General features: G+C 37.7%; 1 protein-coding gene across 7 annotated transcripts in view; it reads left to right on the plus strand.

Annotated features, from left to right (window-relative positions):
* The window catches only part of MAPK9 (mitogen-activated protein kinase 9), a 39062-nt gene that overhangs the window by 10752 nt on the left and 12760 nt on the right, over nt 1-15550 (plus strand). For 6 of the 7 annotated variants that reach the window (XR_014005692.1, XM_081185638.1, XM_081185633.1 and 3 more), the window contains 10 exons: nt 2469-2639; nt 3416-3545; nt 4291-4349; nt 5131-5269; nt 6427-6592; nt 7798-7869; nt 11723-11905; nt 12235-12359; nt 13846-13909; nt 14164-14235. Coding sequence is in view for 6 of the 7 variants with exons in the window: in XM_081185638.1 (XP_081041764.1) it covers nt 2518-2639; nt 3416-3545; nt 4291-4349; nt 5131-5269; nt 6427-6592; nt 7798-7869; nt 11723-11905; nt 12235-12359; nt 13846-13909; nt 14164-14235 (1132 nt within the window). In the remaining variant the exon portion in view is untranslated. Of the gene's footprint in view, nt 1-2468; nt 2640-3415; nt 3546-4290; nt 4350-5130; nt 5270-6426; nt 6593-7424; nt 7497-7797; nt 7870-11722; nt 11906-12234; nt 12360-13845; nt 13910-14163; nt 14236-15550 lie in introns of all 7 variants that reach the window. The other variant, XM_081185637.1, reaches the window with a different exon arrangement.

Here is a 15550-nt window from a genome sequence, read left to right on the forward strand (position 1 = left end):
CTGTCAAGTTTCTTGAGATGTTTGTTCACATAAATGCAGTCTCTCGTGTAATTCACATTAACATTAGATATAGCTTGTCATCTTATTTTTAAAAGCCGTTTAAAGCTCCTGCTGCCTGGATTTTTTTTGAAATTTCCTGCACATTCCCCTAGCAGGCAGTGAAATTTCTGTAGTTGGCAGAGTGATCCAAACAAAACAGTCTGTTTGGCTGAGGATAACTTCTTTTTTGTTTTCTTCTAGTGCTGTAACCTAATTCTCTCCTCCCCACACAGATACTTATTAGTATTTTACAATATTTGTCATATTCCAGCAAGCACAATCTAGGAGTTCAAACATTTTCTGCTCACCAAACGTCCCACCAAGGAGTACAAAACAACTGCTGTGGAAGCAAAAATCTCTCTACCTCCTGCATCTGAATCAGGGTGTGGGAAGGAAGATGTGTGTTCACGCATCTCTTACAACATGAAAGCACTGGCAAACAGATCAGTCCTGCCTGAACTGACTGTGCTGATCATCTTCTTAGTCTTCTGCACAAAAATGTATCTGGATTTGGGACCATTGGTAATAATAATGTAGAAGTGCAAACAAACATCATACATGACATTGTTTGACTTAACATATTTACTGAAAAGTAAGTCCCATTAAATTAAATGGGCCTTATACTCCCAGATACGTGCGTTCAAAACTGAAGAATTGTGGGTTAAGAATTTCATTCAAAAAATGTACAACTTGATAGCAGAGGTGGCTGACATTGGTTTGCGGCTCTTTTGAGGGCTATATGCTAACCTGAGCCAATTTAACTCATGCACACAAACTTGCACATGCATGCACACTCATGCAGGACACACAAACTCAGAAGGAGGAGAAATAGACTTAGTTCAGGGAGTTGGACTTGATGACCCTTGGGATTCCTTCAAACTTTACAATTCTCTGAAATAAGTACAGTGGTACCTCAGGTTACATACACTTCAGGTTACATACGCAGAAGGCCCCATTAGCTAAAGTGGTGCTTCAGGTTAAGAACAGTTTCAGGTTAAGAATGGACCTCTGGAACAAATTAAGTACTTAACCCGAGGTACCACTGTACTGAACATAAGTGAAGCGGGGACAGGCAACACACACATAAACAAAGAAAGAGAGGACAGACAGTGACATAAACTTAGCAGTGTATTTGCTGTCTTGGACAGCTTTGGTGTATGAGGGTCATCGGTTGCTCCAGTTCTTCCGGGGGGGGGGGGGCAAAATGTTAAGGATTAATGTTAATGGGTTAATTCTCTATGAATCAGCAGAGATAACTCATTCCCCATCATGCACCTGCAGGCATCTTGTGACTCTTATCTGTGCTAGTGGGCAGATTTGGCAAGTGACTTTGTGTATAAAAGGGCTCAAGGTTACAGCATACTGTGTGGGTCATGGTAGGAGAATTGCTGAAGGCTATCTGTTGGAACTATGGATTCAAGTGAACACTTTTTGAAAAGATCGTCTGAGGAAGAAGTTGGAAAATTGTTGGACTTCAGAAGTTAGAGAACTCTTATCACAGGCATCCCCAAACTCTGCCCTCCAGCTGTTTTGGGACTACAACTCCCATTATCCCGGCCACTGGTTCTGTTAGCTAGGGATGATGGGAGTTGTAGTCCCAAAACAGCTGGAGGGCTGAGTTTGGGTATGCCTGTCTAATCAGCTGCAGGACTTTGAAAGCAGCTGACCTTAGGACTTGACTGTGGACTTTTAACACAACAAGTACTTTGAAGCAAAGAACCCTCTCTGGGCTGAGAGAGAGAATGCTACTTGTAATGTTTGTAAATAGTGTGTGTTCGTATAGTGGTGTATGTCAGTATTAGCCTAGTAAAAACAACTCTCCTAAATGGCTGTTTTCTGCAGTGAGTTTAAATGGCTTAACTGGAGCTTTTTCAGCACCAACACACAACACCCTGTTGTCTCCTCCTACTTCATCATTGCCATGGGAAGGAGTAAGAAAGACTCCTATGTTTGAAAAGGCACCCTTCTCTATCTGGTGTGGCACCACTGCTAGAAGATTTTAGATAAGAAATGGAACAGAATGCTTCTTCCTCTGTTCCAAGGCACTTGAAGACATTCTACCCATGGAACTGACTGGAAAAGAATGGTGCTGTGCCAAAAGGAGAAGAGGTAGACTTCTGGGCTCCATGGGGCAGCCACTTGCCTATTGTTGCCTGTTACTTGGGACAGGGCAGGAAACCCACACAGAATACGACATGTGTGCACAGGAAATGCTATCTCCGCTAAGATAGCATTGCACTGATCAGTCATTCTGCTAAAATTACTTTTGGATCATCCGTTATGCTAGTCAAGTCTCTTAAGTTAGTCATCTAAATGCACGTCGTGCTTTGTTCTCTTAGTGGTTGTCTAATTTCTAGAGAGAAATGCTGTTGGCAGCTTTGGGTACATATTTATAAAAAGTTTCACTTTTTTTGGTTCTCTTTCTACAGATCTTGAAAACTGCCAAATCCTGGGAGGAAAACTACATGACACTACATCATGAGCGAGAGTAAATGTGACAGTCAGTTTTACAGTGTTCAAGTCTCAGACTCGACATTCACTGTACTAAAACGTTACCAACAATTGAAACCTATTGGCTCTGGGGCTCAAGGCATTGTATGGTGAGTAGCTACTTATTGGACAAAACTAGTATAAGCATCAAACTGTAATATCACCAAAATTTTGATCAAGAACTCAAAACAAAGTATTATTATTATTATTATTATTATTAGCCGCACATCTGACTGGGTTGCTCCAGCCACTCTGGGTGGCTTCCAGCAAATTAAAATACAAAACACAGTAAAACATTAAACATTAAAATCTTCCTTATATAGGCGTGCCTTCAGATGTCTTCTGAAAGTGAGGTAGTTTTTTATTTGCTTGACATCTCATGGCACATACCTTAATTCCACACATACATAGAAACAACAGAATCCAAACATTATTTTGAAGTACAGTGCTATTCCGTGATGAAGTTGAAAATGAACAGAACCTTTAAAAAGTCCTGTGTCAGAATAAGAGCTCAAATAAAACAACAAGTTGATTAAAGAAATTATGTAATCTTAACACCTGTTCTAGAGAAGAATTGTCTCTTAGTTTTTGACTGAGATATAAATGCATCTGACTTTTAAGAAATTTCTAACTATACTTTGACTAATGGAACAGGATGAAATGCTTCATGCATGGAGGTGTTAAAATTAGTCTAGTAATGAGATCTGATTTATTTTTGGTTGAATAAAGTAGAACTCGAGAGGGTTTTCATTTGTGCACTTTGCCCTTCACCTAAAACAAGAAGCAGTTTCCTTGGGGTAACTGAGCTTGTCTGTCATATACCCTGACACCCATGGCTCTGATTTTAAAAAGATGCAATTAAGATGTTTCTGTTTTAACTTTTCAGTGCTGCATTTGATACAGTTCTTGGAATAAATGTTGCTGTAAAGAAATTGAGTCGCCCTTTTCAGAACCAAACACATGCGAAACGAGCTTACAGGGAACTTGTGCTTCTAAAATGTGTCAATCACAAAAATGTGAGTAATGTTAATTTATATTAGAAACAAGTAAATGTAAAATAATAATTGAATGAATGTCAGATGAATCAACTGGAACTAAAGCCATTATTCTGTGAGTCAAATAATTAAATAATTGAGAGAGAGATCAATTTTTGCTCTGTCCTGTACCTCCTGTAATGAAACACTTAGTTGTTTTAGGACTATTTCCTAATTGCAATATAGAAGACTAGTTATTCATAGTTTGTCATATTTCTTTGAAAAGCTAACTAAATTTGGGTTTTTTCATGCAGGTCTCTTTGTGGTCTTTTTGTTGTCTGTGGTTGGCTTTAGGTAACAGTTCCTCGGATAGGAATGATCTATGGCTTACACCACAGATTGGCAACCAATATTTCTAGAAATGTATTAAAAAACAGTCCAGTATGTTTCTCTTTATGACCATTAAAATGACCCTCGTCCCTTCCAATTCTACGATTCTATTATTATTAGCAGGCTTATAATGTATATTTAGTAGCATTTATGTTGAAATATTGACTGTCCCTTATGGAACTTGACAAAAAAAATAGCATTATGCAAACTGAGGATAGTGAGTTAGTTCTAAAATATTTGTGAATCACTATGTTAATCTCATTTTTCTTGCTACAAAGCTTCAGGTAAAAAGTTATTAAATAATCTGATCTGTATGCTGACATTGCCATGTACTGTTTGATTTTTTTTTGCAAATCATTGTGATGGTGATTATAATTCTTTTATTTTGGTTTTACAGATAATTAGTCTATTAAATGTATTCACACCACAGAAGTCACTAGAAGAATTTCAAGATGTGTGAGTTTACTTTATTGTGTTTTCTTGACAAATATCCATTTAAGACCTGGAAGCAGTTGGCCTATAAATGATTTTTAAAATATATTGTGCTTTTTGGAGAAAAATGCTGAAGCCTTGTAAGCATTGAGACTTAGGAACAAAACATGACACTCCCCCCAAGTGTTCATTTCATCATTAGGAGATGGGTTATTTTTTTGTTTTTGTTTTATTATGTGTTCTCATTTTGTATTTTTATGCTGTGAACCGCCCTGTGATCTTCGGATAAAGGAAGGTATCCAAATAAAATAAATAAAATAAATAATAAATAAATTTTACTGGCCACATAACTGACATTGGGGAGAGGGAGTTGCTTTGTTTATTTTCCTTTGCCGGAAGAGCAGTCAAACCAGTATCCTGACTGAGATGTGAACTAATGTCAGTTGAAGTTTTGCCAGTTAACTTCAGTGGGAGATTTGTACCCAAAGTAATAAAATAATAGATTATTTGAGTCTGGATTGCTAAAAAATATTTCTGCTAAGAAAACAAAATTGTATAATTGCGTCCACTGTAATTTCCATTTTGCATTCCCACAAGATGTTAAGCTATGACTTACTGGGACTGTGCAAACTTGTGGGCTCCTAGACCACCCATGTCTTTATTATGCTCTCACCCATGTTGAGCTAAGTTAAGGTCTGGCTTAGTTTGTTGTCTGTACCTGAGCTTGTGGTTCGATCTCTCATTGCTAACCACAAGCTGTAGTCAACGTTTGCTCCTGTAAAAAATACTTTTTTAAATGTTTCAGGTATTTAGTTATGGAACTAATGGATGCTAACTTGTGCCAAGTAATTCATATGGAGTTGGATCATGAAAGAATGTCCTACCTTTTGTACCAGATGCTGTGTGGTATCAAACATCTCCATTCAGCTGGTATCATCCATAGAGTACGTAGTGCTATTACAATTGTATCAATAACTGACTTTCATTAATTAACATCATTAAGAATATTCAGCTATATTTGAAAGGGTTTTTTTTATAATGACATGACAATTAGGACTTGCCATGTTCGATCAGTCCCTTTTATATTCTCATACAAGAGGGAAACAAACGATATCCTGTGGTCGTGAATTCTGAAGCTTAGCCGGATTTGTCGTTCAGTGCCCAGAACTGTTGGGTTTCCACTCCCCCCTTTCTACTTTAGCTCATTGCCCTTGCTGAAAAGCCTAGGTTGTCATCCTATGCCCACCTAGCTAGGAGTAAGGCTCATTAAACACAGAGAAACCCAGCTCTGAGTAGCCATGTAAACAGTTGTACTATAACTATACGGTGAATTCTTAATGAGTGGCTGGACATCAGCTTCTGCACAGCAGGAGCCTACACCCATTAGCAAAGCTTCCACACTTGCCTTTTTGGGGGCAAGGAGGGATTCTTTAATATTTACTCATATATATTGTGTAGTATTGCTTGCATTAAAACAACTTCTAGGGACTGCTAATCTCAGATGACCCCACCACAGGAAAGATGCATCCTGGTTCCTAGTGAAAAAGGAAGGACAAACTATGGACATTCCAAAGACTAGAAAACAAGACAAAAGCAGGAGAGGGGAAAGCTGAAACACTGACTGACGGGAGTAGCTAGGCTGGCTCATTTCACAGAAATCACTTAGATGGTACCTGCTTATTTTGCTTCGTAACTTTCTAGGAGTGTGAAAGACTTACTTTTTATTTTATTCTGAGGAAACTCAAAAGTTTGGGCCCACTGCTTGCGGATGCCAGGTTGGCCACCCCTGTCATATGTTTCTCTCTGTGTGTGTCATTGGCAGAAATTGGTGACCTCTCCTGTCCTATAAAACAGCAGCCAACTGTTGGGTGGGGCAAGAGCTAAGGATAGAGCTCCCACAAACTTAGTTATTCCCTCCTTCCAATAGTAGGTGAATTTCACTCTGGAGTCTTTTCCAGCCCCAATGTGTTAACTGGGGGGAGGGGAAAGGTACCAAGACCCCCCATCCCAGAAACTCTTAATCATGCTGATTCTCCCCCACCCCAAACACAGCACCACCCTATATATTTTTAAACATTTAATTGAATGTATTTTTTCTTAGGATTTAAAACCCAGCAATATAGTAGTAAAATCAGATTGTACTCTCAAAATCCTTGACTTTGGACTTGCAAGGACGGCATGTACTAATTTCATGATGACCCCATATGTAGTAACACGATATTACAGAGCACCAGAGGTTATTCTTGGCATGGGATACAAAGAGAATGGTAAGTTGCAGAACAGAATTGTGTCTTGTTGGGTACTTGACCAGTTGTTAGATTTTTCTGTTTCTTGAATATATTCTTATCATTTGAGAACTGTGTAGGATTTCCACCATCAAGCATCATGGGGTAATTGCCTGAGGCAGGGCTGCCAAGTTTTCACAGCCTAAAGAACTAGTTTTACCTTCTTATCTTTTAAAATCTCCCTATGCAAAGAGAGATGCATCTAGTGAGGTAGTGAGGCACCACTCAGCCACCACCAGCATTAAGCATCCTCTGAGGGAGAGGGTCTCTGAAGCAGGAGGCGCTGCTGGCTAGTCAGCCTCCTTCATCCAACACCACCTCTCAGTATACAGTATGTTGATAAGGCTATGGAGATTACCTCATCTCCTAACTCACTGGCTACAGTAGCAGAGTTAACTAAACTGATTCTCCAGGTTGCCAATACAGCAATAAAAGGCAATGGTGCATGGTGCTGAGTTCTTCTCTTGGTAGAGCAGAAATGTGTAATGTGTAAGCTCCCTTTTAATGTTGCCTCCCAGATATTCCACTATAAAAATTAAACTCCAAAGGCTTATGGAGGTTTTTACTAAAAAATACGCAGTCAGGAAGGAGACTATGCATATGTAAGGACCTCAATCTAGGAAACGCTAGTTCTGTTTAACACTCTTTCAAACCAGGGACTATCTGGCTATTATTTCAGTTTAAAGAATACTGTATAAAATAGTGAATTTTTTGTTTGGGTTATTCTGAATAGCTGCCATGAATGTTTAGTGTGTACTGAAAATGTGTTTGTAGATTTGTAACTTTTGTCCCTATTACACCTAACATTTAATAGTGGATATCTGGTCTGTTGGGTGCATAATGGCAGAAATGGTCCTCCATAAGGTCCTGTTTCCAGGAAGAGATTGTATCCTTTATAAGACTTTCATGGACCACAAATGTGAACAGTTGAAAATAAGACTGAAGCGATTTTTGAGGAATTGCTAGACCTGCCATAATATGGTGGCGTTATATTTTTTAATGCAAAATGTTTCTTCGTCAAAAGTTAAAATTTGCATTTAGATTAAATGTTCTTGTCCATGTTGTTCAACAACACGTTAGCAGTTTCATTTTTTTTTGCATTGTTGTGTTTTTAATGTAAAAATGTTTTTGTTTTCCACTTTAGTTCACGACACTTCATAATTTTGTCATTTCACTTTTACTTTCAGTTGATATCTGGTCAGTTGGTTGCATCATGGGAGAATTGGTGAAAGGTTGTGTGATATTCCAAGGCACTGATCGTATCCTTCCCTAATAATTTTGAATCTTAATCCACATTTACCAAAGAGTTATTTCACTCACTTATGGATGAAAAATATGCTAATCCCCTGCCCTCATCTTTTTACTGAATGGATCTGCCACGCATGTTCAGAATTTGTGATATTAACCAAGCACTTAAACTTTTATTCTCTTCTTTTAACTTTGGTGTTTGAACATTAATCATTCTTGTTTGGAATTTCATTTTTTGCAGTTTTAACGGTGCTGCAAATTTCCCTGATGTTATTGGCACTGTTTAAACTGAAAATTCCACAAAATTATTGCTCAAAATTTATTGTTTTCTCTTTTTTTGCATTTCTCTGCACAATGGAAATAGCCTCACAACAGTGGTTTTGTCTTGTCAGTTCTTATCTTATCCTGTTCTCTTCAAAAGGATAGTGAAGGCATGCAGGTTAGAAAAATATAATTCCGAATGCTTAATTTCATGAGATTTTAACGGTTGATCATGTGTTAACCTAATAACACAATTAAATAGAAGAAGCTTGAATTTTCATTTTCTCAATTTTCTCCCATATATTATTTTATTCTCTAAAGCCTTATGACCAACCTAACACAATTCTTCATGTATGCTGTGTCTCTTTTAAGTTGCATGTTAACACTAGTTTTCATATTTGCTGTCTTCATATATCTGTGTTTCATGCTTAACAAATTTCTGTGCAGAAAATGCATCTTACTTGTTGGAGCTCCACCAATCTAGTATCTGTTTCTCTGATCATTACTTTATATTATTGGTTAAAAGTGTTGTTTACTCGAAAGTCAATCTCAGGTGCAACCTCAGTCTCTTCAGAAAACACATAATTTAATATATTTCAACAGATACTGGTGCTTTTCATGACTGAGCAGAGACTTGAGAAGGGTCTTAGTGTTGACATCCTAATGCTTTCTTTCCCTCTTTATACCCATATTGTTTTCCATCTTTGTGATTTACCTGGAAGCCATGTAAATGGCTATTGTCCCTATTGAAATAAGCATTTGGTTGTTAGTTTATAATTTGGGTTTGCAGTCGGGTGACCTAGAAGAAAGTGGGGGAGAACCTTACTAGAATCTTGCTTAAAAATAACCAGCCAGTTGTTTTGTCACAGTTGTTAGCAAGTGAATGTACTCTCTCTCTCTCTCTCTCACACACACACACACAAAATGTATTGTCAAACACTTTTCTTCCAGAAGTACGTACAGTATGTGCAAGTTTCTCCTCAATGCTTTGGGATAATAAAAAGACTACGGTGTTCTCTGTTTGCAATATACAGTATAGATCTTAGGCACACCAAGCTATCTGTAGTACCTTATGCACATCCTTTTTAATAATTATTAGGACCATGCAGCTCCAATTTGGGATTCTGAAGGAGTGTGAGGGACGAGAATGGTTTCTTCCATTTTAAATTTCATTTCCTGCAGTTTAACAACTCAAGGGACCTTATAGAAGGCCACATTTAAAGGGACTTCCTCATTAATTTCTACTAGCAAGCACTACCTAATCATTATATTTGCATGTGGCCTCTTCGTTCCTAGATGAGAGGCACATTTTAGTAATTTGGATTGTGATTATTGATACTTCTGGTGTGTGCTGTTGAAGATTTATTGTGATGCCCCAAAAAACCTCACTTGATATCTATTTTTGATTAAGCCCTTGTCAGCCATGTGGAACTTGATTGTTTTCACCTACGGAGTTATTCCAAAAAGATTTATTTCATGTAGACTAGACTTCTGAATGCACCAGAGAGCATAAACTGCACAAAATTGTTGTTTTAAAATATTCTGGAATGCAGTAATGAAATACATGGTTTGTACACAGTTTTCTAAGGCTGCAGTTTTATGTCCCTGAAAGTACATCCTATTTAATTAAGTAGTAGTAACCTCTGAGTAGACATGTTTTAGGACTGCATAGTGAATTAAGGTTCTTTTTACTCTAGATTGGTGGAGTTCTTTAGTAAAATCCATTTATCTATGCAGATCAAGAAGCTGTCTTTATTTGTGCAATTTAGCATGTGATGTTTTAACCTTTTATAGTACTTGGTATCAAAATTCCATCTAAATGCATTTGATCAAGCAAGGAAAAACTGAGCAATTAGCATATTCATCTGTACAGAACATACAGGTTCTTTAAAAGGATACCTTAATGGCAGCAGTGATGTGGCTTTTTTATTTGGAAAACTACGGAAATACGCACTGTACTGTAATATATGTCTTCAAGCTAGAAGTATTTTTTTTCTGATGCTTTAGAGAGCTAGCTAATTTAGCATATTTTGCTTGCATTTAGTAAACAAGGCTTAACACTTTGAAATTGCCAAGCTTGTAGTTGCAATTGACATCCATTGATTGTTACTAAGAATTTATGAAATTGATTTTTTTTTGCCAGCATACTAAATTTAAGCTATTGTAGTAACTAACATAGAGAATCTTATAATGAGATTTTAAATATGTTTTTCACTGTGTCTTCGGTTTAAACGTACATCTGGATTTGCGTTTATGAAGCCTACAGAAGTATGATAAGACATGATGTTCCCAAAAAGAGAAGTATAGCTAGTCTTATATAGCCCCATAGACTGGTACTGTCATTCCAGTGCTGTGCTCGCTCAGGTTAAACAGAAAATATTGTGGGTAATGTCCTCTACCATATTGGAAGAACTCATCTATTCCATTGAATTCTGGTGAGTTCTTTAAACAAGGAGCAGGGAATTGAGAGGGTGAAATTCTGCCAAACACTTTCTATAAAAGTCGGTGGAGAAAAAGTTATTGAGGATTAAAAATACTATTAAAAGCATGATCTTGCTAGTTAAAATGTACAGCTCCCCAGAAATAAATGTTTGTTGGGGAGGAAGCTGCCCCAGTAGGACATGTAATTTTAGGGGTTGAAATTTAATTTTTGGAGATTTCTTCAGTGAAGGGTCTTTAAAGTATGTTTTTGGGTGTGAGGAATTCAAATCTGCTATTATTTTTCTGACTGGACAACATTTAGCTTGGTAAGTCTATATCTGAGGAAGAAGCACATAAACTGCTTTCGGAAAACCAAAGAATTATAATTTTACCTTCTGAATATGTCAGCTAATGCTAAGCAACAGCAACATAACTGCAAGTTCTTGGCAATCGTTTTTAATGATTTCAGTGCAATTCTACACACATTTTACTTACCAAGCACAGCTAAGTTATATTAATTTAATTTAACCAAAATATCTTTTGAAATTCCTAATGAGCACTCCTCATTTTTGTAAGTTGAAAAATCCAAAAAACCCTGTGGAACTGAGCCATTTTGATTCGGTTTTGTGCAGGGAAGAGGGGCATAACTGAAGAAGATACTACTTTCAAGTTGATTCTGAAATTTTGTCTCCATGTACCTTTTAAATGCTTAACTTCAGGATCCTGTGACTACCTGCTAGGCAGTTATCCACTTAGGTGACAAGCAGAAGCGTTTCGAAATTCCACCAGCCCTGAGTAGAAACATGCCAACAAAGTTTGGATCTAACTTGTCTCTCAAGCCATTCCCAACATGCTTCACAAGCTTTTGTGAAGAGCCAGTGTGGGATTGTGCTTAGAGTGTTGGACTAGGACCTGGGAGGCCAGGGTTCAAATCCCTGCTCAGCTGTGAAGCTCACTGGGTGACCTTGGGCTAGTTACAGTCTCTCAGCCTAACCTACCTCACAGAGTTGTCATGGGGATTAAATGAAGAAGGGAAGAGCCATGTATAGCACTTTGAGCTCTTCGGAGAAAAAGGTAGGATATAAATGCAATAAATTAAATACATAGCTAATTCTTGTACTATACATGCTTTTTGAGGGGGAAGGGGGAATACTTTTATTTTCCTAAATGAAACTTTTGCAGATATTGACCAGTGGAATAAAGTTATTGAACAACTAGGTACACCATCCGCAGATTTTATGAAAAAACTGCAGCCTACTGTGCGGAACTATGTAGAAAATAGGCCAAAATATCCAGGTATCAAATTTGAAGAGTTGTTCCCAGACTGGATATTTCCATCGGAATCTGATCGGGACAAACTAAAAAGTAAGATTTCATGTGTGCATTATTCTTGTATTTTCATTTTCATTCGTACTATAATGTACGGTAATTGTTTGGGGTGGGGGTGGATACTTTTTTCTAGTTGATAAAACAGCACATTCTTAGCTAAATGCAGATTATCGATTTTTTAATCCACTGTTTACATTAAGCATGTCACTTGTATTGAGTGAATTCCAACATCCTTACTGTCTCTTGTCAAAATATTCAAGACTAAAAAATACCTTATGGTATGTCCTTGTTATGAATATGCATTTTGTACCTTACTTTTATGCTTCAGATCTTCAGCTAACGGTCACCCCCTTTCCATTTTCTAGCCAGTCAAGCTAGAGATTTACTATCAAAAATGCTAGTAGTAGATCCAGACAAACGAATTTCGGTAGATGAAGCTTTGCGTCATCCATATATCACTGTTTGGTATGACCCAGCTGAAGCTGAAGCGGTAAGTTTACTTTTAAAGTTTATTCAAAAGAAATTTTATGGTTGATGTCACTATGGCAGTGCTACTTACCTTGGTGAAAATCTGAGGGCATATTTAGATTTCCCCTTACACTAGAAAAAGTGTTATATATGCTATGTATGTCATATGCCACAGTAATTGCAGTGCAGTTCCATAATCCCACCAAGTCCCATTTCCCAATCTTTAAGCCATCCTGTATTTTGCAGCTCTGTGGCAAGACAGAAGTCAGTATGAGAGAATGAAGAATTTGTATTTATTTGATTCTTAAGAACCGGATAAAAGAAGAAGGGTAGAGGAGGCAGGGGGGAGAATGAACTTGTAATTCAAAAGGTTGCAGAGGCTGCCAACATCCAGTCTCCTTTAGACCTTTTTTTCCCTTCTGGGGTGAGCATGAGAGCTGCCCATAAAAAAGGAGGAAATCCTGCATTTTAGGATAACTGTGACTGGGCAGCAGCGTGTCTAGCAAAGAAACAAAAGGTAGCAGGAAATATGGAAGTCCCTGCGTCCTCTAACTAGGTGGGGTTTTTTGGATATGAAAAACCATATGGTATATAGGATATTTGAAGTGAGGGTGGGGCTTAATATTTAGAACTGCAGAATGTTTTCATGTAAAGTTAATGGAGTACAAGGATTCTGCATGCAGCTAAGCAGTGAGCTTGAGTTGGGAGGATGTTCAGGAAAAATGATTCCAAATAAGACCTGCGTTGGAGTACGAGCGTATAGATTGGCATACTGCTGCTAATCTCATATATGCTAAAATTGTGGGCTTCTCTGTTGTTTCCTATGGGCAGCTCCAAATTTTACCTAGGGGAGGAAAACAGTCTAAAGGGATTTAGAAGTTCTGTGATAGTAGTGTCCATGGGAGGGAGAGAACCAGCTCTGTGATTAAAAATTCAGCAGCCTATTAAGATCATATTAGGGATGAGGTAGGGCCACTGAAATATTGCTGAGACTAAATAAGCCTGCTAACTCATGCTAGGTAGCTACAATGCCTTTTCATTAAATGAAATAAAAAGCACAGACCTCCTTTGTGGGGGTTTTTACTGGAAAATTTGACTAAATTGAGTAAAAGTTTAAAAATTGCTTATTCTGTTGAAAACTTGATCATATTCCTGTGCAAATTTTATTGCTAGATCAATTGCTTTGTCAACTACATACAGTGATTGATTGACTAAAACTCCTTTCTTTGGCTGCTACCCTATTAATTGTAGCATTTACTAATCCTTGTATTCAAAAAAGCAAATCATGTGATAACAGTAGAAACTAGCTTTGATGAAAAGTTTATAAAGAGCCTTTTAAGCAGAAACATTCTCTTATGCAGCTTATGTTTGTTTCAATGGAAATAACACGTGAGAACTTCCCAGCTCAATAAACAATTGTTTCTTTTTTACACTTGTATTTCGTCTTGGGAATTAATCTAAGTTTTATGGAATTCAAAGACTTTTATTTTTAACCTTTTTTTTTGTAGCCTCCTCCTCAAATCTACGATGCACAGTTGGAAGAAAGAGAACATGCCATTGAAGAATGGAAAGGTAACCATGATTTATTATATGCTATGATGCTTGAGAACCTTTTGTCATAGGGCAACCTATAGATGCTTTATAAACAAAAGTAAACATAAGTATGCTCTTACAGTGAAATATGACTGGGTGGTTATTTGAGATGGAGGGGTTTGCATGAGTGTGTTCTGTTAGAACATAGTAGCTGTTTCAAGATTTTAAAAAGTACTCTTGTAATTTTTCTTCTCTTTCTCTCCTCCTTCCTCTGTCATTTCTTTTAAATGTAGAACTAATATATAAAGAAGTAATGGATTGGGAAGAAAGGAATAAGAATGGTTTGGTAAAAGAACAACCTTCAGGTTAGTCATTGATGTAATAGTCTGTTTTTGTCTTCAGGAGTTCTTTGTGCTGTGTTATAAATCTGTTGTCATTAACAATGGAAGTTTCCAAGTAAGTTATGTTGTTCAAATTCTTGTTCCAGTGCAACCAGTTTCAGAATGTGCACAAAAACCTGGTAATAAAATAATTGAGCTACATGGAATTATAATATTAATTTCTAGCTTGTGGGGAAAGATGATAGAAGAAGTTGAGAGCTGTGGATGGGATGCCTTTTCCCCCTGAAGCACAGGTGAGGAGCCTTTGACCCTCCAGGTGACGATGGACTACATCACACACTATCTCTCACCACTGAGGAGTGAAAGTTGTGTTCTCTGAGTGACATTTGTGTCACTCATACTCTCTCTTTCCCAGCAGCAGGCAGATCCATCATGATGAGAAACAAAAATGGTGGGATCACATTCCACAGCACTGTAGGGGAGCAAGGTCATTGGTTTTTGAAAGGAAATTTATGGGGGACAACACCCCTCTCCTTTTTATTTTAAAGTTGTCTGGCAGTCCTGTAACAATGATGAATGGAAGCATTGTCTGGCTTGGCTTGCGGTCCCACGGAATGTAATGGGGAACACTGTAGGGGCTCATGCCTACTTGACCCTGAAAATTTAAATTTCGCAAACATGTTTTCTTCATATCAGTGGTGAATGCAGGCAAGACAGCAACCTGGCAGTCTCTTCGGACATTTGCCTGGCATTATGCTATAGTATAGACAGTGATGCCACAATATAGGGTGATGTTGGTGGAGATGCACTGATGAATATTTTTAGCTGACACAATTTCTACATCCTTCTCCAGGTAAGAACTTCTCACTGTTGTCATATAGGGGACTGCACAGAGGCCACAAAAAAGGAAACAGAATTTCTTTTTCCCGTAACTGCTGTTCTAGGAGACAATACAGTCACATAGCCTTTCCCTGCTCTAGAGACTACAAATATGAAAAAAAGAGTGAGGTGCTGTCCCCACATCTTGACTGACATGCTTGGTAGCAAAAAGCATGTCCAGGGAACAGGAAAGTGCAACTAAAGTACCAGTACTCTGGAAGATTCTGTGTGCAGGTTGGCTCATGCACAAATCCAATGGCCCAATTCACATATAATGCTTTATTTACTTATTTATTTCATAAAATGTATGCATCGCTTGATTGTAAATTAATGTCAAATATTGCACATGTTTGCACACAATGCCAGGCCTACTCAGGTGTGAGTAGCAGCAATATTGATTTCATTTCAATAGCAACCAAACTTGGCAAAAACAAAGCCACACACACAGAAATCCGCTTCC

Source organism: Podarcis bocagei, assembly GCF_964188305.1.
Source record: "Podarcis bocagei genome assembly, chromosome: 2".
NCBI lineage: Eukaryota > Metazoa > Chordata > Lepidosauria > Squamata > Lacertidae > Podarcis > Podarcis bocagei.